Consider the following 22,496-nt stretch of genomic DNA (forward strand, 5'->3'; position numbering starts at 1 on the left):
GTTCCAGAATCATTGCTTTCTAATTTGAAGTAGTTTTCCTAAAAGTGTCGTTCATTTTTCAAAACGAGTGCCAGAAAAATGTATAAGTTGTCCAACTTGTGGATTAACGCAGTTATGAGACTTACCCTTTCGAAAATCTAGAACCTCAAGTTTTCAAAAAAAATAAACTTCCTTAAATAAAAACATCAGGTTTTTTTCTGGAATTTTTAAGAGACGTTTTCTTGTTTATCTTTATTTATTTTGTTTTCTTGTTTTTGTATTTCTCACAGTTCACAACCTTACAAATTGAAAATTGATATAACCAATACTAAGTTTTTTTTTAAAGAATATATATATATATCTATATATATACTTTGTTTTGTTTAAATTTAATTTCATATCCTTTTTTAAAAAATAAAAAACAAAAACAAAAGAAATTCCACTTTATTTATGTTTATGTTTGAGATTTACTTTTTTTTGTTTGTTTGTTTATTCCTGTTTTGTTTTATATAAGATTTGTTCTTGTTCTTGTTGTTGATGTATTTATTGTTAAAATAATAAATTAAAAGAAAAATTGTGACTTATTTTGCGTGTTGTAAAATGTGTGTGTTTTTTGTTGTGTAATTTGTTTGTCGCGGTTCTCTTTTGTTCGTAAGTAATACTTTTTGTTTTTTTGAATTGTGATGTTGTTTCTATTAAAATATTTTTGTTTGTTTTTTTTTTTTTGTTTTTAAATATATTTTGTTTTGTATATTGGTAAATATATATATATATTTATTATGTGTATATGATTTCCTATATAATTTCTTAATGCGGTGTTTTTTCTTTTTCTTTATTTTTTATTTTAATTTAATTTTCTTCTTCTGTCTTTAGCGATGGTTTTTCTTAAGAACTTAAAAAAACTCGTTAAATCAAAAAATTTAAACAATTCAAAAATTGTTTGTTTTTCGGTTCAAATGGCATGTGGGCTTGATTTGAGTTTTTATTTAAATTTAAAATATCAGCTATTTACATACATATTTGTTATATTGGTAAAAAATAATAATAAATTAACAGAAACGAAAAGTCATGTTTTATTTTATTCTTTTGTTTTTTTGTTTAAATTTAATTTGTGTGATTTTTACCTGTGATCTTTTTATTTTATTTTTAATCATTTAAATTTTCTTTGTAAGGAAGAGATTTTTATTTCTTTTTCTTTTCTTCTTTTGTTTCTCCAAAAAATCATACATACATTTTATTTATACGTTTATGGTTTTTTGTTTGTTTTAATAATAGTTTAATGGATACATCGTACAATTTGGCACATTTTATACTTAAATTGTTTATCTTATTTATTTAAAAACGTGTGTGTGAATTATTATACTTTTTGTGTATGATTTAAAAGATTTTATTTTTTTTCATTTGTGTCTCCCATTTTTTTTTTTAATATGGATTTTCTGTGTTTGATTTTTGTTTGTTTTTTAAACTGATTTTCATAGTTATTCATTATTATTCACTCTACAAAATATTTATGATTTTAAAATTTATTTTACCACTAAGCTTAAAAGTAGATACGATATTTTTGTTGCTTGTTTTATTTCTTTTCTTTTCTGGTTTTGTTCATATGGTTTTTTATTTTAATTAAGAATCTTTTATAGCAATGCTATATTTTGGGCTTGAGTTTAATGTTTTTAAAGATAGCTGGTAATTTAGAAACCAAACGAAAATTAATTTTATTATTTTAAATTTATAGCTGCAGTGAAATTCAGTCAATGCCACTGTGTTTTTTTGTTTTTAGTTAATTGATTTTATTTATTTTTTACAAGAAGACAAAAATACATATTTTTATTTTTAAGGGGAGAACTATACTTTTATTTTTTGATCAAGTAAATTACACAAGTTTTACTTAAAAATTCTTTCAGAATAAAATGATATAAACTACCATCTATTGCTTAGTGCGTTTATATTTCTTTTTTTTTTGTTATTGGTATACGCATGTTGTTGTTTTATTTTTATTTTTAATTTTATTTATTTTCTTTCTTCAAAAGCTATACATTTGGCAATTTTTGGATTTTTTTGTTTTATGTTCAAAAATATTTTATTTTTTTATTTATTTTATGATTTGCGCGATTAAAAATATTATTATTATTATTTCCACTAAATTCTAAACACTTAAAAGCATAAAAACACAACTATTTATTTTTTAAAAACGATATATCAACTACACAGAAAATTAAAAAAAAATATTTAAAAGTAATCCTTTGGCTTTATATATGTATTTTTAAAAAGAGTATTTATGTTTTTTTTTTTATATATTTTTTATATTTTTTGTTTTATTGCTAACAACTACTAAAAATATATATATATTTACTTTAAATAAATTCACTCGAGTTGTGAAGAGTGAAAATATAATATATTGATATACAATTTTTTAATTTTTAATATTATATTTATTTATTTACTTAATTTTTCTTCTTGTCATGTGCGCGAAAATTCGTGAAAATGTGCAGTTTCCTTTTTATTTTTAATTCATATTTTTTTGTTTTTTTTTTTTTAATTTAATTTTGGAAATCAATGATTTTTTTAAATATTTAAGTTAAATTTTTTGTTTGTTTTGTCTTGAATTTAAAGAGGACAGAATTTTATTTGTATCCGATTAAAAATATAATTTTATTATATTTTTTTTAATTTACTTTTAATGCCTTAAAGTATTAATTATTATTTTTAAAAATATTTATTTTGAGCAAACACTACATCAAACAAATAGATGTAGAAATAGGTTTTTTGTTTTTGTTGTAATATTTTTTAATATAATTTTGTTTTTTCTTGTTTTCTTTTGTTTATAATGAACTAAGTTATATGTATGTGTGTGTTATGTACTAAAATTCTAGTATTTATACTCAATTCAATGTGACAAAAATAGTCAGAGTGATTTTCAAATTATCCTCATTTTAATTATTATTTTTCATTTTTATTTTAACTACATTTTAGAGATTTTGTTTTTGTTTTTTTTGATTTATTTATTTATTTCATATACATACATATAAGCAAAATAAAAAGAGGATTTAAGCATATTTTCTTTTTGAGTCCTTAATTTTGTTTTTGTGTGTGCAAAAATGCTAATACTCTTCCTGAGCATTATTTTTGAATTTTTCATTTATAGTATAAAGAAAAAATATTACACTGCGGCCTGTTTGTGTAGATACACAAACGCTTTTTTGTTTATTTCCCAAAAAAATAAACCCTAAGTTAAGAAAATCTAAAATTGCATTGAGAAGATGTAAAAATTGAATTCAAGGAACTGGACAGTTGTGAGGAAGGAAACATAGAATAGTGAAAAGTGGACTTTTTAAATTACAAAAGTTGACCTTGTTCAATGAAATTTGGGAAAAATGATAGAAATTCAATTATGACTTCATAAAACTTTAAAAAAGCGAATATTTTGAAGTAATTTTGGTACATATTGATTGTTGAGTCCGTTTAGCTTTCAATCAATCCTTTTTACAACAGTCGACTTTTTCGAACTAAGTCCTTGGGTAATCTTTGCTATAAAAGTGTTCACTTTTTCCATAATATTTAAAGTAGAGCTCATTATTTAGCTCATATTTTATATTTAATTTTGCAAAGACAATACAAAAATAATAAATTTATGCAATTTAACCTTTGTGTCCTTAATTTCTGTTTGGTTTGTGGAAATATTCAAAGTTTGTGCGTTTGACTATTTCAAGTCGATCTGTTTCTATAAAACATATTTTATAATTTTTTGAAATACAACAAAAAGGAACTTCAAAGAGAAGGGAGAGAAAATAAAGTAAAATAAAAATGAATAATTATGTGCGTTTTATTTTGTATTCTATTTGTTTTTGTTTTTGTTTCTATATAATAATTGTAATAACAATAAATTTATATTTGAGCATAAGTTCAGCTTTTTTGAGTATTTGTTTGTGTGTATTATTTATTTCTATAAATAATAAATCATCAATAAAACTAAAGAAAACGAATAAAATATATATAATTGATTTTTGTTGTCATGGTTTTATAAAACTAATTATTCAAAGTTAACTTCAAATTTAGCTGCCATTAAAGTAAAAGTAAAACTAAAATATAGGAAGAAAAATTAATTAAAAAAAAAATAGTAAAACTAACAAAAATTATTTCGAGAAAATGAATGTGCACTCAAATTATTGCTCTTCAAATAAGAAAAAATAAAGTATTTTTAATCTCAGATGTTTTTTTTAATAAGTTTTTTTGTTGGTTTAAAAACATATTTTATAGAAAAATAAAATAAAAATAAAATATATTTTTGTTTCTTTGTTTGATGATGTTTTGTTCAAAAAAACTTAATTTTACATCTAAAATATATGTAAATATAATAAAAATGACTATCTTGTGCTTAACAAGAATATTTTTGTGAATAATATTGTGTAAATTAAATCTTAAAACAAAAATTGTTTAAAACTAAGAAAAGGAAAAATCAAAATATAACTGACACTGCATTTATACTTTTGGCTTTGCTAGTAATTTTTTTGTTTTTTTGTTTGTTTGCTTTTTTGTTTTGTTTGTTTGCTTTTTACACGTGTTATTATTGTTTTTTTGTGTGTTTTGTTTTATATAATACGCAGTCATAATAATGTAGCAGGTTAAACTTAAACAATGTTTTTTGTTTTAAAGCAATTTTGCTTTGATAGATTTTAAGTCATAGATATTGTTTGATCGCATCTTTAATTTTTTTGAGGATAAAAATTATATTTTTTTAAAATCAAATCTCTTCTCTTATTTTCTTCATTTTTGGTTTAATACTCCTTTCTACACTCAATATCATTTTTCATTATCTTCTGAGTCATGGCAAACATATTCCTTGTTTTTCTTGCTGTGTTTTCTTGGGGAAAATATTTTGTGTTGGAAAAGGGATCCTTTTTATTTTCTTATTTTCAAAATATATTTATGAGTTGTCCTTAGATCTCTATGCTGAGTATTTAGTTATACATGGATGAGTATTTTTTAGTGAGTTGATAGATATTTTAGTGTGAAGTGTTGGTGTATACTTAGTATGGCGTGAAACGATTGTATCCTCCACGGTACATTTGTGCCTAAAAAAGAAAAATGCAATTATATCAAGTAATTTAGAAAATATGATATTAGAATCCTTACCCCATATCCAGGAACTGGTCCAATTCCATGTCCCAAGTATGGATCGGCATATTCTCTTGCATAGCTATTAATTTAAAATATATATAATTATTGTTAGTTTTTTTTAAATATTTCATCATAAATTATGGATAAATTGATTGATATTTCTTGATCGATTGAATTTGTTTCTTGAATTGTTTGAATCTTGAGAAAAAGTCTTGAGATATTTTGATAGGTATTTGAATTTGGTTCGGAGACGATCTGAGAAGGATTAATCCGATTTCTTTTTCTGTGGAGAAATGACCAATGATTATATTTCCAATAACAAAAACTGATAAGATGTAAAATTATAAGAATTTATATTTAAGAATAGAATTGAAAATCAAAATCTGAAAATTAATAAGTTAAAAAAGTTGGTTTTTGAAAGAAGAATAATTAAAAAAAAGAAGAGTTTTTAAAGTAAATGTCAAAAATTAAGTTATGATATTGTGATACTTTAAATTAAAGATAAGGAACATAAATAACTAAGAAAACTTAATATTTGTAAATTTGTATAAAAATTCCTTGATAAATAATAACATTTAAAATTTTTATTTGTCTATTAAGCTTAGAATTTAAGTACAAAGCCTAGGCAAAATATGTTTTTTTGCGTAAAATTGCGTAAAATTTTTCCCTGGACAAAAGTTCACGAAAAACGTTCCAATTAATAGTTCAAGTTACTAAACAAACCTATAAAGTCTTGTCTTAATTTTGACAGTAGATGCAGTATTGAATATATCATTTTACCAGTTTATATTTCTAGGATCTCAAAAATTTTCAAAATTTCTCATTTTTGTTGCCAGAAATTATAGATCAATTTTTTATGATTCGATTTCTCGAGAATTTTTTATCGCACAATTAAAAACGAATGACAAGAAATGTGTTCATATTTCATTCTCCTGCTCTGTCAATCCATTTGAGAAAATTCTCAGAAATCTTGGAAATATGAACAACTCACTTAACTCTCCGATTTGTTTATGAAAAAAATTGATGAAATTAACTGTCAACATTTTGAGAATGTTCCATCTGTTTGTGTCAAAAGTGAAGTTAGCTGTGTTCGGTCATTTGATCCAGAGTTCATAGAGTATGTTCCGAGCTAACGCTGATTAAAAAAAGAAACACAACCCGTGTGTTTTGATATGTCTGAGCTAAACAGACCATTTTTGACAGCTCAGTTCTCTACACAGAATTAAAAAAAAGCGCTTACATAAGTTATAACAAGTTTTTATTTTTGGACTTGTGGTTTTCAATCTGTCAATACTTTTTCACAGTTGGCCTTTTTTACAGCTGTCACTTGATTTATGCTAAGTTTTGTTTGCTATTTCATAATGAATTCAATGCTGAACGTATGTAAATCGTGCCAATTAATTAGCAAAATAATAGTTCGGTAAGGTCAAAACAACGCAGCATTCAATAGTCGGTGCGTAGTTGGCCTATTGCGTGGCCACCATGTCGTGGGATTTAATACTGTTAGACTATTTTTTGAGGAGTTATGTGAAGTCGCTTGTCTACGCAGATAAGCCCGAGCCGTTTGACACTATAGAAGAGAATATTTGGCGCTTTAATGCTGATATACGGTATACATTGCTTATAAAGTTTTCGAAATTTGGGTCTCTCGGCTGGAAGTTTTACGAACCAACCGCGACGACCATTTGCCCGAAATCGTAATGGCAAAAATGTATCTTTATAATTAAGCTAATAATTATAAATAAATATTAAATTAAAAATGCGTTTTATTTTCTCTTGAAAACAACACGTCTAAGAAATACTTTTTGTTTATCTCTCCAAGGTCAAAATTTATCCACGGATTTCACATGTCAAAAAACATATGTCAAAAACAGCTTTGTACAACCTGAAAAAAGCTTTCACACCCTTTTAGGTTGCCGTTTTTTAGAACTGAAATTTATACCAATTAAATTACATTATTTTTAAAAATTATAAATAAAGAAAGAACTATTGTTTATGACAGAAGTGACAAAGATTTATAAACATGATCAATCAATCAAGAAGTATTTTGTATTTCCGCCATTTTGTTGCACTTTAAAACTTACCCCGCAACTGTGGCATAGCCAGCCAAAGCGGGCTGTGCAGCTGCTGCAGCGGCAGCGTTATACGCTCGTGCTGCTACCGCTGTATATGTGGTTGCTGCTGTATACGCCTGTTGAGCCTGTGATAGAGGCGTTTTTAACAGTGGGGCTGTTGCCTATTTTAACACAAAGAAAAAAGACATTGATTTTTCTTAATTTTATTTAAATTTGATTTCAATTTAATTTTGTTTTGTCAGTTGTTTTGTTATTATTTTCTTGGTTTGGCGTATTTAAATAAATAGCATTGTTTTTTTTGTTTAATGGAAAATGAAACTACATAGTGGGTGAGATAAAAATATAGAATATAGGAAAAGAAAGAAATGTGATAGTCAAACGATTCTTCTTCGCTTTTTTTTGGTTTTGTAAGGGAATGAAAGAAAAAACAATAAATTCATAGAATTCAAAAAATAAAAACTGTAAAAGAAAAACAAACAAACAATGAAACATGTTCCACACTATGCAACAACACAAAGGACATAGCGTGAAGAATAAAGGTATGTATTTGAAAAAAAAGGAGTTGCAAGACCAGTCAAAGGAACCAAAACCGCTGCACGAGTTTTTATTTTATGTTATTGTACTTTTATTTAAACGTGCATGCTATGAAAAATATATTCACTAGAGCTATTAACAATAAAAAAACAACAACAATACACTCTTTACCTAAAAATAAATAAACAAAAACTGGGAAAAACAGGAAATTAACAACTTGAGCTTTCTATACACAATAAAAACCAACAACAACAACAAGAACAACAATAACAAATAAAAGTCAGGAAGAGTGTTTTTCTGGTTTTTCTTTTCTGAATTGAGCCTGAGACACAGCAAACAATTGAAAAACTCTATGCCGGAAATTTATTTCTATAAATTTTCAAAAGAGAAAAACACTCTAGGGCTTTTTATTTTGTTGCTTAGGTACAATATAAGGATTGGTTTTATCTAAAGGAGGATGTTTCATATAACAAAATATTTCTAGGTTTATATTTAATTTTAAGTACATATTTTTTAAAAACACAAACCCAAGCATCTAAGTTTCTACAACAATTTATTATTAATAAATTGAACTTTATTTCATTCACACCACACAACATTCATTTTAGAATCTTCTTGCATAACAAAACATACAAAACTATTAAAAATACAAAATATTCAAACAGTTGCTGTTAATTTTGCACGTTTTAAAGGTACATTTATCAAACAAGATTACAAATTCAAAACTAAGAAAAATTAAAAACAACAACTCGTAGTATAGGTTATGTTTCAATTTGGTTACCAAAACATTTTGAGGAACCTGGATGCGGTTGATCGAATGTGGATTACTGTTTAACGTTGTCACTGTGCGGCGCTGTAATTTGAATTTCGAACAATTGTTTTTTAACCGTTTTTTTTGGAACAAATTATCAATTTTTTTGGGTGTGTTATAAATGTATAATATATGTTTTTTTTATAAATTTTGGAAAAAAATGAATTTTAATATTTTGGTAAAACGAAAAATCAAAATACAAAAAAAAAAAAAAATGTTTAAAAAACTACAGTTACCGGATGTCTGGTGTGTTCGAAATAGGAAAACGGAAACATTTTTGGGATACTACTGTGTATTAACGGTTGGTTTGATTTTGCTTTTAATGTTCGAATATCATGATTTTCATCATAACTCGTCAGAAGAATACACTCTAATTCCAAATTTTTGGTTTTCCAATAAGATTTTTCATTTTAAATAGACAGCTATTTGTGCTGCTGTCACTTTTGAAGATGTCATATTTTGGCATTTGATCATGATTTTCGTTATTTATCACAAGTATAGAACCCTTAAGTCACCTAAACTTGGAATAGCTGGTTTTCCAACAAGATTTTTCATTTTAAATAGACCGCTATTTTGGCAGCTGTCACTTTTGAAGCTGTCATTATATATAATGTCAGATTTGCGATCAAACAAACAGATGAATATTTGCAGAGGATATGGTAAACGTCAAAAATGACATAAGCGACTGCAGAAAGCAAGGATAAACGTAAAATATAAAGACAAAAAATGTTGTTTTTATTGGTAACTTTTTATTAAATTTCTTGTTTGCAATGAAATTTATCTTTTGTTTTGTTTGAAACAAGCTGCTGAGGGAAATTAAGCTTTTGATTCGAAATAGAATTCTAATGAAAAAAGAATTCAGTTTCTTGGCAAATTAGATCATTGCTGAGAATCTTGACATTAAGAAAATTGATCTATTCATCTCCTGGAAAGCCTTGGATATCAATAAATAAAACCTCTCGCGGCGGCCATTGCTCATTGTTTGACGTTTAAGAACTTTCTGTGATTACTGAAAATCGTACTTAAGCATGCCTGCACCTTGTTCTGCAGAGTTGGTAACAAAGTTGAAAGATTAGGCTAATGATGTTTAGTACTCAGGCCTCAAGGCTCTTAAAGCTAATTAAACAAAAGAAAAAAAGTTTTTTCTTAAAATGCATCAAAATGTTGCACATATTCCTCAAAAAATGTTCACCTCAGATTCTACTATAGTAAGCAAAGTTGGAAAGACAGTTGAACAGCCTCTCCATTCTCAATGTGTTCCTGGTTGGTACACTTTTTGGAACTTTTGCTTATTCAAAAATGAGGATGTTGCAATTGTTACTGTGTTTTTGGGCAGAATCGGAAGATATTGAAGGGAAAGACCTATGTTTTTCAAAATAATCGCAATTTTTCGGACTTTCTTATTTTTTTGGAAATTTTATAATTTAACATTTTTAGAATTTTCTTTTTGGGCAACTTGAAATATAAGGTATAACACCAACACTCCACAATGGATTTAGGATCATAGAGATGAGATTTGTGAAGTTATCAATGATGTACAGCTCCAAACTTGCGAATTGGTAATGGGGAATACCAAAAAAGAATATGGTGCTGCAACCATAGCCTTGTAGGCCAATTTTCTGATATCGTTTTTCACTGATAATAGAATATTTCTCCCTTTACAATGAAATGAACATGCATACATTTTTCTTAAAAAAAACACTCGTTCTTTAAAGTCACAATATGAAACCTCTTGGTGGAAAACCCTACAGTGTGGACACACTTTTAAGCTAAGCATGCAGGATTGTCAGATATTAAAATATTTTCAGATCCGACAGTAAAGTCAAAATCGGTCGCAATAACCAAATACTTTTCAATGAAAAAGTTGTCTTTTTAGAAGCATGGAAAATTGTATCCCAAAGTCTTATGAGGCATATCCTTTGAGTCTTTTCCGAGTTTTCTAAGAATATTAAACAAGCTCTGAGCTAAGTTTTTTTCTGAAATCTCTGCTGAACCTTTTCACGGAAATGCGTTTTAGCATTTAAATCTCCTGTTCTGTGTTGTTATTGTCTTTCAATGAATAAAAACATGAAAATGTGGCCTTTCACACACTTAACTTTATTGCTTTACAATTAATAAATAAAATATTTAATTAATAATTTGACAGTTTGAACAATTTGATCCGCCATTTTCATTTTTTTGAAATTTGTCATTACGTCTCCATTTTACTGCATTCAAACTTTAACTCAAAAACCTCTATCCTTCTATCCCAAGCTCCTTGGCTACATACTGAACTTTAGGAAGTCGTCTGTCATCTTTATTAAAAAAAGGAACACCATGTTTTTGTAGCTCTTAACGCATTAAACAAATATAGAACACCATTTTGAATTTGATAGTTCAAACTATGGTCAGAACTTAAAAAGAAAAGAAGATAGGTTGTTGGCTTGTTTGATTTTGCGTCCGTCTTTTTTTCTGATTCTGTTCTTGTATATGACCTTAGAGAGATGATTGTCAGTAATTGTCAAATGTTTTAAACAGCGACATCTGAAAGTGAGATTTCTAACAAAATTGTGACAAACTGACAGATCCGATTTTATATTGAAATGTCTGATAATACTCTGCACTTTACTTAAGACTTATTTATTTGACATAAAGTTTAAGCCTTTTCATCATAGATTTATCAAGGACCCTCGATCCCATAACCATGGCCCTTGATAAAAAATTTCAAGCAAACAACAAAAAAAGCTAAGAACACCACTTAACAATATAAAGCAGCTGCTGGTCGATATCGGTGCAGTTAAAAGAGAGAAAAAATTATAAAAGCAATTAATTCTTTTATATGAGTACCTACGAGTATTAAAAAAAATACAGATTTTAATTATGATAATATTATCATTCATATTTATATAACTTTTTGCTCTATACTTTTTAAAACAAATACATAATTCCAGGTTAAATACAAAAAAAAGAAATTAAAATGTCTATCTCATATTCCACTCCCCCATTATAACTAATGCATTCACTTTTAATTTATCCAAAGTGAAAAGTTCCCGTTAATATCATAACTGCATACATTATACAAATATAATATACATAAGTCCATACATATAAATATCTCGGGGATACAACTCAAATTACAAAGCTGACGTTTTTATATGTACATATATAAATTTTGTGCGAGAAGTGTATTTAATTTTATACCACATGTGGCAGGGATGCACTCTTGCAAAATTTAGTTGAATGAAATTAAAAAAATATTAAAATAAAATAAAAAAAGCAACAACATAAAAAAGAATAGGATTGCATCCGCTGCTGCGCTGCCTCGGTTGCAGTTTTTCATAATTTTATGGAAATTATTATATTTTTTAACGTTCTGCTGATGATGCAGTTAAAAAATTAAAACAAAAAACAAAAGAATTTAAACAAACAAATATGTATATTTAACAAACAAAGAGCTATGCCCTAAGGGTTGTTAGTTTACAGGTCACCGTCATATACTCATTTTATTTTTTTTTAACTTTTTTTTTAGTTTTAATTTGAAGAAAGACCTATTTTTGAACCTTTTTTCCAAAAGCAAAATCAAACCAGGACCGTTTAATAGTTTTTAGTTTTTTCTTTTTTGCACAAAACTTCTATGTTTAGGTGTTATAAAGAGGGTTTTTTGTTTAGAGATATAGAACTTTAAGCTGGCAGTACTATTTTAACCGTCGGCGGCCATTTTATCAACTGTCAAATGGTTTGGCATTTCAACATGAATAGACTGACGTCTGAACAATGCTTCCAAATAATGAACATTTATTTTGAAATTTATGGATCTGTTAGAAATACGAATCAAGTGAATTTTGTTTAGTTTACTTTTAGTTGAATGGATACGTCAATAAACAAAACTGCTGTGATTATAATTTGCACTGTTTCATCCACAAAACCTGACTGTTAAGTGTACTTTCTGGATGGGTTGGTGGAATTAATCTTTAAAAGCGAAGCTGGCTAGAACGTAACAGTCAATGGTTACCGCTATAGAGCCATAATTACTAACTTTTTAATTGATCAATTGAACAACCTTTATTTGCAGGAAGCTTTTTAAAAGAATGCAATCATTTGGGAATGGAATCATTATAAATTATTTATTTAATTTAACTTAAAGATTGCATTTATTGATTTCACCTAAAGATTGGGACTTAAAATTTTCCAAATTTTGCAATCACAAATCATTTGACATTTAAACAATCATTTGACTGCAATCAATTGATTGCAATAATTTGAGACTTCTTGCAGTCACTTGAATCTTTTGTATTCACTTGAAGTATTTTCATGAAAATGAAATTTCACTAAACCATATATTCTAAGGTGGTCTATGCACGTGGAACATTGAGTTTCAGTGTCAGACACCAAGAGATAAAAATTTCAAAACTGTGCAGAAAAAATTCACTTATAAATGAGTGATTCCCAAATGAATGCAATCAATTGAGTGCAGTCAAATGATTGGAGAAAAAGTGATGGCAATATTTTTAAAGTTAAATTATTGGTGATTGCAAGTTTAATGTCCCTTTATTTAAAGAGATTCAATAAATGCAATCTGAATATTGAAATTATAAAAGATTGCATTCCCAAAAGATTGCATTCTTTTACAAGTCTTATGTGACAGAGCTGAGGTTCCAACAAGATAGTCTGCGAAACATATTACAGACATTGTGCTACAATTGATTTATCAAAGGATTCGTTTGGAAACCGCATAGTTTGACGTTATGAACCCGTGAGTTGGTCTCCAAGATCGTGCGGTTTAACACTGCTGATGGACACCCAAAACGATTGACTCAGTACAAATGAAATTTTGGTGTGTTATTGCCATAAAAATTGGCCCTCTCGGCTGCAATTTGTTCGAACCAGACTAGAGCTTTGCTAGACTATTTTCAATGGGGATACGCCGATATGTCCGAAACGAATTACCACTTGTAGGGCAACCATTCCCACGTTATTACCGATGTAAAAGGTCTCAAATGTTGGACAAATTCATCAAGAATTCGACCTCTAGAATAAAATATGTCACAAGCCAGAAACATGTTCAAATTTTAATGCCAGCAGATCATCTTTCGAATAAAGTAAATTTTATGTCAATTTAAAAATATTTTGTTCTTCTTAAAAGTTCTATACCCGTAAAAAAATACCCTTCAGAATTTAATATTGTATAAAATGTATTACAAAAAGCTACATAAATAATTGAATATTTATATTCATAGTCAAAAAAAAATAAAGTTAAAAAAATATCTACTTTAAAATATTTTAAATCATTCTCTAGAAAAAAATATACATCTTAAAGTCTACTTATTATTTTCTGATTAAATTTTAGTTATATTTTTGTATTATTATTTTGTGTGTTTTTAAATTTTTAAATCCATTTGTTCAAACATTGCACTAGTTTAAAAAAATACCAGAACCAAAAAACAAGAAGTATTAATAAATATATTATGTATTTATAGTATATTTATAGAATAGATGTTATATTTTATAAATGATTTATGATGGCGAATGATGAATTTGTTTAATTTCACATACACTTAAGTTTAGTCATATAACAACAAAAAAAAACAATAAACAAATACAAAATACAAAATACAAAATACTATCCCGTATTCACCATCAATTCCAAAATCTAATATTATTTTTAAAAATAAAATTAATTAGTAATTAGTTTTCCAAAAAAAAATGAAATTTTTATCAAGTTCCTATAAAGTATCCGATTTTTAGAACTACCAATTTCAAAGCAAAAGTTAATGTATATTTATTTATACAACAGAATTAAAAAAAATTAAATTAAAAATATTAGGTAATTAAAATAGTTTTTGTTTAAAAAAATATTTAAATTTAAAATTACATTTAAGATTGTTGGCTGTGCGGGTACCTCCGTGACCGGTTTGGCTGCCTGAAAGAAATATTTATTTTGTTTGTGTTTTCATGGAAATTCTTGAAATTCTTTTTTTGTTTGTTTTCTTTTTTTTTCTTAAATATTTTATAGTTCGAAGAATATAAATAAATAAAAGGAAGATAGGACCTAATTCTATTTAAACAAAAAAATTATTATCAACTCTACAAAATAATTGAAAAATAAAAAATACACAAAAGTACACTAATTTTTTTAAGTACAAAAATATGTTATAAAGTTCACATCATGTACATTTATAAATTATAAACTAATTATGAATTAATTACCTGGAAACGAAGGTTTGGATCAGCTGTTGCAGCGGCTGCGGCTAAGAATGGATCATAGTACATGCTAAAAAAATTTGGGAAAAGAAAAGAAAATGAATTTAATTTAACAAATACGAAGATCATAAGTAAATTTATTGATTGAATATAAAATCGAGAGCGTATAAATCGGTTAAAAGCAAAATTCAATTTATATCCTCTTTTTCTTCGCTTCTTATCTCTCTCAGGGAATCTTAAATGTATCTTAAAGATATTACAGATATAAAAAGAATATTTAAGGGATAACAAAAAAAGTAGATATCTATGATTGCATTTCTTATCTTCCTCCTCTTCAACTAAATTAACATACTTTATTCTATATCTTCGATATTTGTGTATATTTTACGACTTAGGGGTTTATAGGAGGACCTTCGATGAGTCTCCTCTATTCAGGGTCGAGGTTTTATTTTTTTTTTAAACCAAAATATTATTTTGAAATGAACAAAATTATCAAGTATCCATTTTGTATATGGTTTTGGATTTTGAGGAGAATTTATGAATAATTTTTATTCCAGATTTATGTAAATTTTGGTGTTTGTAATTTTAGAGAATTGAGTTAGCCATGATCTTCTTAAAAAGGAAAATATTCTTCTCATATCCTTGTTCGGTTGAAAGAAAATCAAATTGAAGTTATATTTTTGGTGTAGGAAAGGATTAACTTATTTGTTCGAAGAATTGAGTTAATATTTTCAACTTTTAGGGGAAGCGGTATATGAAAGGAGTTAAGGGAGATAATATTTTGAATAATAAATTCATATCGTAGAGAAAATTTCTTAATAAGGTTTTTCTGAGTACAAAAATAATGAAGCTGACACAAAAAAGGGACTTTCCCGTTTTTTATAATTCTGTTTCTTAAAATCCAATTTTGTTTTGAAATCCCACTTTTTGGGAGTGATTCTTAAATTTAAAACCACTAATTTTGATTGCCAAAGAAAATAATGATTTTTGAAAATACATTTTAGAAAAAACTGTGCCCTTTCTTTTTGGTCGAGTAATTAAATTTTTGTAAATTTATAAAATAATAAAGAAGCGAATATAACTAACACCTATTGTTATTAAGTTTGGTACGAAATCGGGATTTTAAAAAACAGGATTATAAAGATCGAGTTTTTGGAGAAGGGGGGGGGGGGGGATTAAAAAAACAGTGATTTAATAGAGGGCATCTTAAAACATATTTGTTGAGGTTTATGAAAAGTGGGATTTTCAAAACCACAATTCCAATACACTATCTATTGGGAGTTATGACGAATAACATTTTCTCTGGAAATTTTTTCGATTCTTAAACATTGGATACGTAAGATTAAGATATGTATATACGTGTATTTATATCCGCAAAAATTTGGCTGTTTTTCCATTGGATTGAACTCAACACATTTTTCTAAACACTCGGATCTCAGTTTCGAAATGAATTTGAACATTTAAGGAATGAATTAGCATTTGTGATTTGTTTGTTAATAAGTAAAATATTGAGCTGTATTAATCTATCAACTGCTCCTTCCACCACTTTAATTGTTTTAAGATGTTTTAAATTTGTATCAATAACGCTTGGTGTCTCTTTCCAAGGCTATTGATTTCATTCCGAACACTCAGAAAACGTAATTTGAACTCAGGATATGTTCAGATACAAAAAAGAAAAACGTTTGAAACAGCCTTAAAGACATGTTCTAGAAAACTTTTATTACACTGCAATAAGCCAAACTGGAGTTATAAAAGTATAAGATTTTTCAAAGTTCTTCAAAAGTGGCAATTTATCGAAGACAATTCTCATGTTTAGTGAAATTAATTTTGTAACACATTCATAAACTTTTTATTTAGAGAAAGTTTACTTTTCATTGATGTTTCAAAAAGGTGAAAAACATAAGAGTCAATTTTTATAGTAACTTTTAAGGGATTAGGTCATCTTTAGAACGTCAAAAATTAGATTTTTTAATTTAAAATGTTAACTAAGTTCTCAAAAATGTTTGCAAAATATTATGACGGGGAAAAATCTTTGAGCTATCGGTTTTAAAAATTTTAACATTGAAGGTGTTGAAAAAATACTCATGATTGTCTATTATCCATAACTTCTTTGATTGACTCATACAAAAAGGAAAGGGACTATGGAACAGATCAATCGCCGGAACTTTTTTACTACCAAATTCTCGAAAATCCAAATTTCAGAGCTACAAAAATCTCGAAATTGCATTGAGAATGTATTTGGTTTTGATGGTACAAAATTGCACTGAAGAGCGCTCATTTTCAAAAATGAGAATTATAAAAAAATAGGCTTCGAACCACGATGGGACAAAACCGCTTTTCGAAGCTTTCTCTCATGAGCATTGAAGGCGATTTACTTCTAGAACTGGATTGCAACGAAATCATCATCGATTTATCGGCGAAAAAATTTCGAAAGGTTCAGTTCGTTAACACTAAAATTGAATTTCAGTTAATTCTTTTTTCCGTTTATATTTATATTTGTTTGTTATCATTGATCATTGAAAAACTCGAGTTAAAAAAAATGGTTTACTTTATTTTGAAAATAAATTTGGGCGAGGGGGCCTTCGCTCCTTTATTGCCCCGAGGCCTCTGGACCTCTTAATCGGGCCTTCAACAAAAATATTTACAAATGATTAAAAAACTAAATCGAGATCTTAATTGTGATTTTTCGATAGAAATTTGAGTTCTTTTCAAAATCACTTTAAGTGAATAAAAGCAGCTGAAAAAAAACATCAATCAGTAAACTAATGTGTTGGTTTTCATACATTTTCAAACAAATAAATATAAAATATTAGTACTTTTCGGATGGTATTCATTGATTGATATTTTGCAGAAGGCAGTTTTTAAAGATCAGTTGAAAAAGACTCAGATATTTCTATGGACCCAAGCACAGTTGAAAATTGTCTTTTACAAGAACATTGCCTTATTCGAAATGTTATAGGAAATTTGAAATTTGATTTCATTTCAATTTCAAAATAAAGTAAATCGATAAAAGTTACATTTCAGAACATATAATTTTTATTTCGCATAGATCTCAATTTCACTTCGAGTAAAAGTGGAATGAAGAACCTAGAGCCATTTACTGAAACGAAACTTAAATATAATATGAGTCCTTATTTGAGTTTCGTTTAGTTGTATAACTTTCTTAATTTTTTGAAAGAATTATCAACGAGGGACAAGAGGAAAAGATTTGGATAGGCTTAAGACTTTTTGCTTTTTGACCACAAATTTATGATATCGTTCAATGTCATTTAAAAATCAGAGAACATTAATGTGAGCACACCCATCAAGGTTATGGAAAGTGATTAACACTCTTTTAAAACGTTCAATATTTTGTATATTAGATTCGAATAAATAAATATATTCAATAAAAAACACATCTATCATTTTGTTGGCCATCCAACCAACAACGAATAAACGATGGGAAAATACTAGCGCATCAAAAACCCTTTTTAAAAATCATATTGCTTCAAAATCCATTAAGGCGTGAAGATAGAACAAATTGATAGTTAATAGATGGAAGTGATGCTACTGACAGCAATGAAATATTTCCATTTTAATATTTTTATTTTATTATTTTTATTCTTTGTTTTTTGTTCTTATCAAATTCTAAATTGATGTACATTTGATGTATTCTTTGAGTTAACACATTGATTGTTCTTTTTTAATTTATTCTCTATTATTTTGTTTGTTTGATTCGATTGGAATGTGTTTTATTTTTAATTTCAAATACCCTTTTCCATAAATATCAAAAAACACTTTTTCGTTTTCAATATTCACAATTGAAATCGAAATTTCTTTGTTCAATGACAAGTGGGTGGTTTTTTTCTCTTTGTTGGCCCTCTTTTTCTTTAAACAAGAGAAAAATAATGTGTAATTGAAATTAAAAATACAACCCTTGATATTTTTATGGTATTTATTTTCAAGGGCTTGAATCAGTTATGAGGATTTAATGTTTAAAAGTAATCTTTTCAAATTGAAGAACATTTACATTTTTGTACATATTAATGAATATTTGAATTATTTGTTTGTATCTAAAGAAAATAAAGAGAAATGTACTTTTAAACATTTATTTCACTTCAGAACTTTCAGAAATTATAGTGGACACAACTTTGGGATGCTAATTAAAAGTGATTACAAACTGAGATTTCAACATAAAGTTTTATAAAGTAACAACAATCTTTTCTTATTTGTGTACTCAAGTTAAAAAATAACTTATTATTGACATTAAATTTCGTAAATTTTGGAGAAAAACTAAGACTATTAAATTATGGTTTGACAATAATTGGTTTCATTTTGATATTAAACAAAAAAACGAGTATGTTTAAAAAGAAGCTACAATGGAACGTGATATCAGCCAAATGATGGCTAAGTAGCCAATTCGCACATTTTTGGCTATAAGTCCTTAAAAACTTCATGAATTCCATCTTATAAATATTGAATCGATTGTGAAGCATTGGAAAAAAGTTTGAAGGTATAAAATCACAAGATTTCTGTGGCTAATTGTAATCACGTTCAGGACACTTTTGTCTGGAAAATTGTGCCTGCCTAATTTTCAACGATTTTGTAAAAGATCATAATAATTTCAAGGTATTGTTGATAAACCGGTCCTATTTCAAGTGGCTTAGTCAACTTGTCAACTGTCAAAATAGACAGGTTTCTTAAAAGTGGATTATAAAAAAAGGAAACCCTTATTGGAGGACCCCTCCAAGTCAAGAGGTAAAGTAAGTGTAGAAGAAATTGTCAGTTACAGTTACAAAAATATTTCTTTTTTAAAAAAATAGTTTTCTATTTTTAAGTTAGTTTTTTTAGGTATTATTGAAGATATTTAAACATATAAAACCCTTATTACGCCTGGAAACTATCAATTGATAGAATAAAGATTTGATGTATTATCATTTCCAAGAGTAGAGTTCACAAAAATTATTATAAAACATCCATCATTCAATCATATTTTTGTGCCTGCTCGAAGCTTCGGTGGATCATTCCTGAAGTAAGGCTTTTTTACTCTTCTTTTTAAACAAATTACTATCAATTGATAGTTAATAAATAATAAAGATCAAAATTTTGCTCCACATTGTTGTGAATAAAAAGTAAAATGTATTTTTATCAATTAATAAATTGCTTTATTTCTTAAACAATATTATAAAAAAACACACTCTTTCAATATTTAACAGCTATCAATAATTGATAAATGGCACTGACAATCTGGGAATAGTCTAAACATCGTAACAATGCGACTTTTATGATTGAAAGCAAGTTGTGAGAGCTATTGAATTTTTCTTTTGAATCGATTCAATCGATTCACTCAGTTTGAAGGCTAAAAAACTAGTATTGCATCTTCTTGAAATTTTCTTAATGTAAATAAGACTTTTTTGTAGTAAAATATTAAACAAAAATAATAACATTGATTTGATTGTTTATTGAGTTTTTCTAACTTTAATCCGTTTCAAAAATAAATGTAAATTTTGTTCTATTCATTATTTATGCATTTTGAACAAGAAAGAGAATCTAAAAAATTCGCTATTATTACGTTGAATGTGTGCTTTGTTATATAATTTTTAATACCTGTTACATAATTATATATTTCAAAGAAATAAAAGAATAAATCCATCTACTTCGAATTGCAAACTGTTTGAACTTATCTTTAACAAAAAAAGAACCTTTTCCCTTCTTGAACCGTTTTTCTATTAAAAAAAACAAACAGAACACTAAAAAATATATATATCTCTATATATCCCAAACCATCATATTTCTCTATGGAAAATTTAGCAGCCTTGGGCATCAGAATAAGTTAAAGAAAAAAGGACTCAAAATACTCAAAGATAAATCGATAACGTAAGTAAATGTCTCTCAATTTATTATGCTCTTAAGGCAACAAAAAGAAAAGGGTCTATATCTTTATTGCCATAGGAATTGTAAGAGGATGAATCAACTATTACTACATTTTTCACTAGAAAAAGGAAAGATAATGCTAACAATATTATTCTAAGGAGAAAGTTCAACTATGTATAAGATAGATACTATTATGCGAACATTCAATTTAAAATTGAAGTTGGATATAGTTTTTTTGTTGTTGTTGTTTTTGTTTTACTATATACATACATACAATATTATTAAGATGTTACATAGAGATACAAAACGTATATATGTATAAGTTTATAGTTATGATATTTGGGTTGGATAATTTAACGTTCCAATGAAAAATATAAATCCTTGCCAATAGAATTGGATTAAAATTTGATAGGCAGTTGAGGATATTGTTCAATTTCTGACCAAGCAACTGATAGCCTATCATAAAATTACAATATTACGTATGGGTTTAGAGGAGCCGACATCAAATTTGAAAAGCACGTGAAACACATTTTCAAATATCGGACGGAAATTATTTTTCTTTAAGGATTTCATATTGTTAGTTATCCAAGAAGAAAGAATTGGACAGAGGGTCGAAGTATTTTATGATGAAGGTTCTAAAGGGTAGAAATATTCTGTGATGAAAATTCAATATGGTGCTCTTTGGTCATGCAAAATTCTTTATACTAAAAGTGAGTACATTTTTACATTATGAAACTATTTTCATGTTCAGCATTTTCAAACACAGAATTCTGACCAATTACATATGTATTTGATATACAGAATTTTGACAAACAGTATTTCAATCAAAACCTAGTAAATGTTAAAAAAATAATCTAACTTTACACAATAACGAATATTTCTGTGGATTTTCAACTAAATTAAGGCAGTTTTTGCGTTTTTAAACTATTCGGAGGATTTTTGCTTGGAAGAATTCTTCTAATCAGCTGTTCGGAATTTGTCTCTGATATTTCTTAACGCAATCCAGAGAATTGCAATGAAATGCAAGTTCGAATTCTTCGCGGATTTGCTAATTCGTATGGGTATTTGCATATCTCGAATCCAACATAAACTTCCAACCGATACCTCGCTAGTCGCTAGTGATAATTAAACAAAAAACAGTTTTTTTTTTAAAGATTGGGAAGCTTTTCAACGAGATTAAAATGAGTGTCCTTACCATTTGGTTCTCTTTTCGGAAATATTGGGCAAAGCAAAAAGCTTTTATAATGTAAGTCCTTCATCCAAATTCTGAAATCCTAAAAAATGATGATTTGGCTGGATAAACTAATTTCTTGAGAACTGACTAAACTGCCAAAATATTTACTGGGTAAAAATTGTAAAAGAACAATTAACGAAAGATTTTCTACCCTCAATGAGGTTTGGACTATTGACTAAGCTTGGTTGCATACAGTCAGTTGTTCCAATGCATCATTTTGTAATAAGCGTTTTTATCAACCTAAAGAAACAACCTGATGTAAAACTTATTAAATCTAACGTATGCTGGAAGCATTCATAATAAGAGATATCAGACTAACTTAGTTATGCGTAAGGGGCTAGCAGTATTAAACAAGAATTATTTTCATCTTAAAACCAATAATTAGATTTTTTTGAAAACTCGTCTAAGGCAATCATTGAAAATCTCCATCATTGAAAAAAAAATGTTTCTGATTAAAATCAAGCAACGGGAAAATGGTGTTCCGAATAATTGTAAAATTAAAAACTTTTAAAGAAAATGTTCAATGAATGGATGGAAACCATTGATAGCAATAATTGGTACCCAAGTCGTGTTTTAAAAGACAGATTAATGATCGGACTAACGTTGAAGAAGTGTCTGGCAGATTGTATAGCCATTTTATTTTGACACCAGAGGTTTTGAGTTTTTATTTTGAAAATTGTCATTTTTTAAGGCAATAAGAAGCTACTGCGATAAT

General features: G+C 27.2%; 1 protein-coding gene across 19 annotated transcripts in view; it reads right to left on the reverse strand.

Moving 5' to 3' along the window:
- Positions 1–641: 641 nt before the first annotated feature.
- LOC129946217 (RNA binding protein fox-1 homolog 2-like) overlaps positions 642–22,496 on the reverse strand; it is a 453,881-nt gene continuing 432,026 nt past the window's right edge. For 12 of the 19 annotated variants that reach the window (XM_056056318.1, XM_056056315.1, XM_056056316.1 and 9 more), the window contains 6 exons: positions 14,701–14,764; positions 14,366–14,413; positions 8,485–8,556; positions 7,179–7,330; positions 5,110–5,173; positions 642–5,048 (listed from right to left, as the gene is read on the reverse strand). In XM_056056318.1, coding sequence (XP_055912293.1) covers positions 5,004–5,048; positions 5,110–5,173; positions 7,179–7,330; positions 8,485–8,556; positions 14,366–14,413; positions 14,701–14,764 — 445 coding nt within the window. In that variant the 3' untranslated portion in view covers positions 642–5,003. Of the gene's footprint in view, positions 5,049–5,109; positions 5,174–5,238; positions 5,378–7,178; positions 7,331–8,484; positions 8,557–14,365; positions 14,414–14,700; positions 14,765–22,496 lie in introns of those variants that run through there. The other 7 variants (XM_056056321.1, XM_056056327.1, XM_056056325.1 and 4 more) reach the window with 4 other exon arrangements.

Source organism: Eupeodes corollae, chromosome 2 (assembly GCF_945859685.1).
Source record: "Eupeodes corollae chromosome 2, idEupCoro1.1, whole genome shotgun sequence".
In the NCBI taxonomy this organism is placed as follows: domain Eukaryota; kingdom Metazoa; phylum Arthropoda; class Insecta; order Diptera; family Syrphidae; genus Eupeodes; species Eupeodes corollae.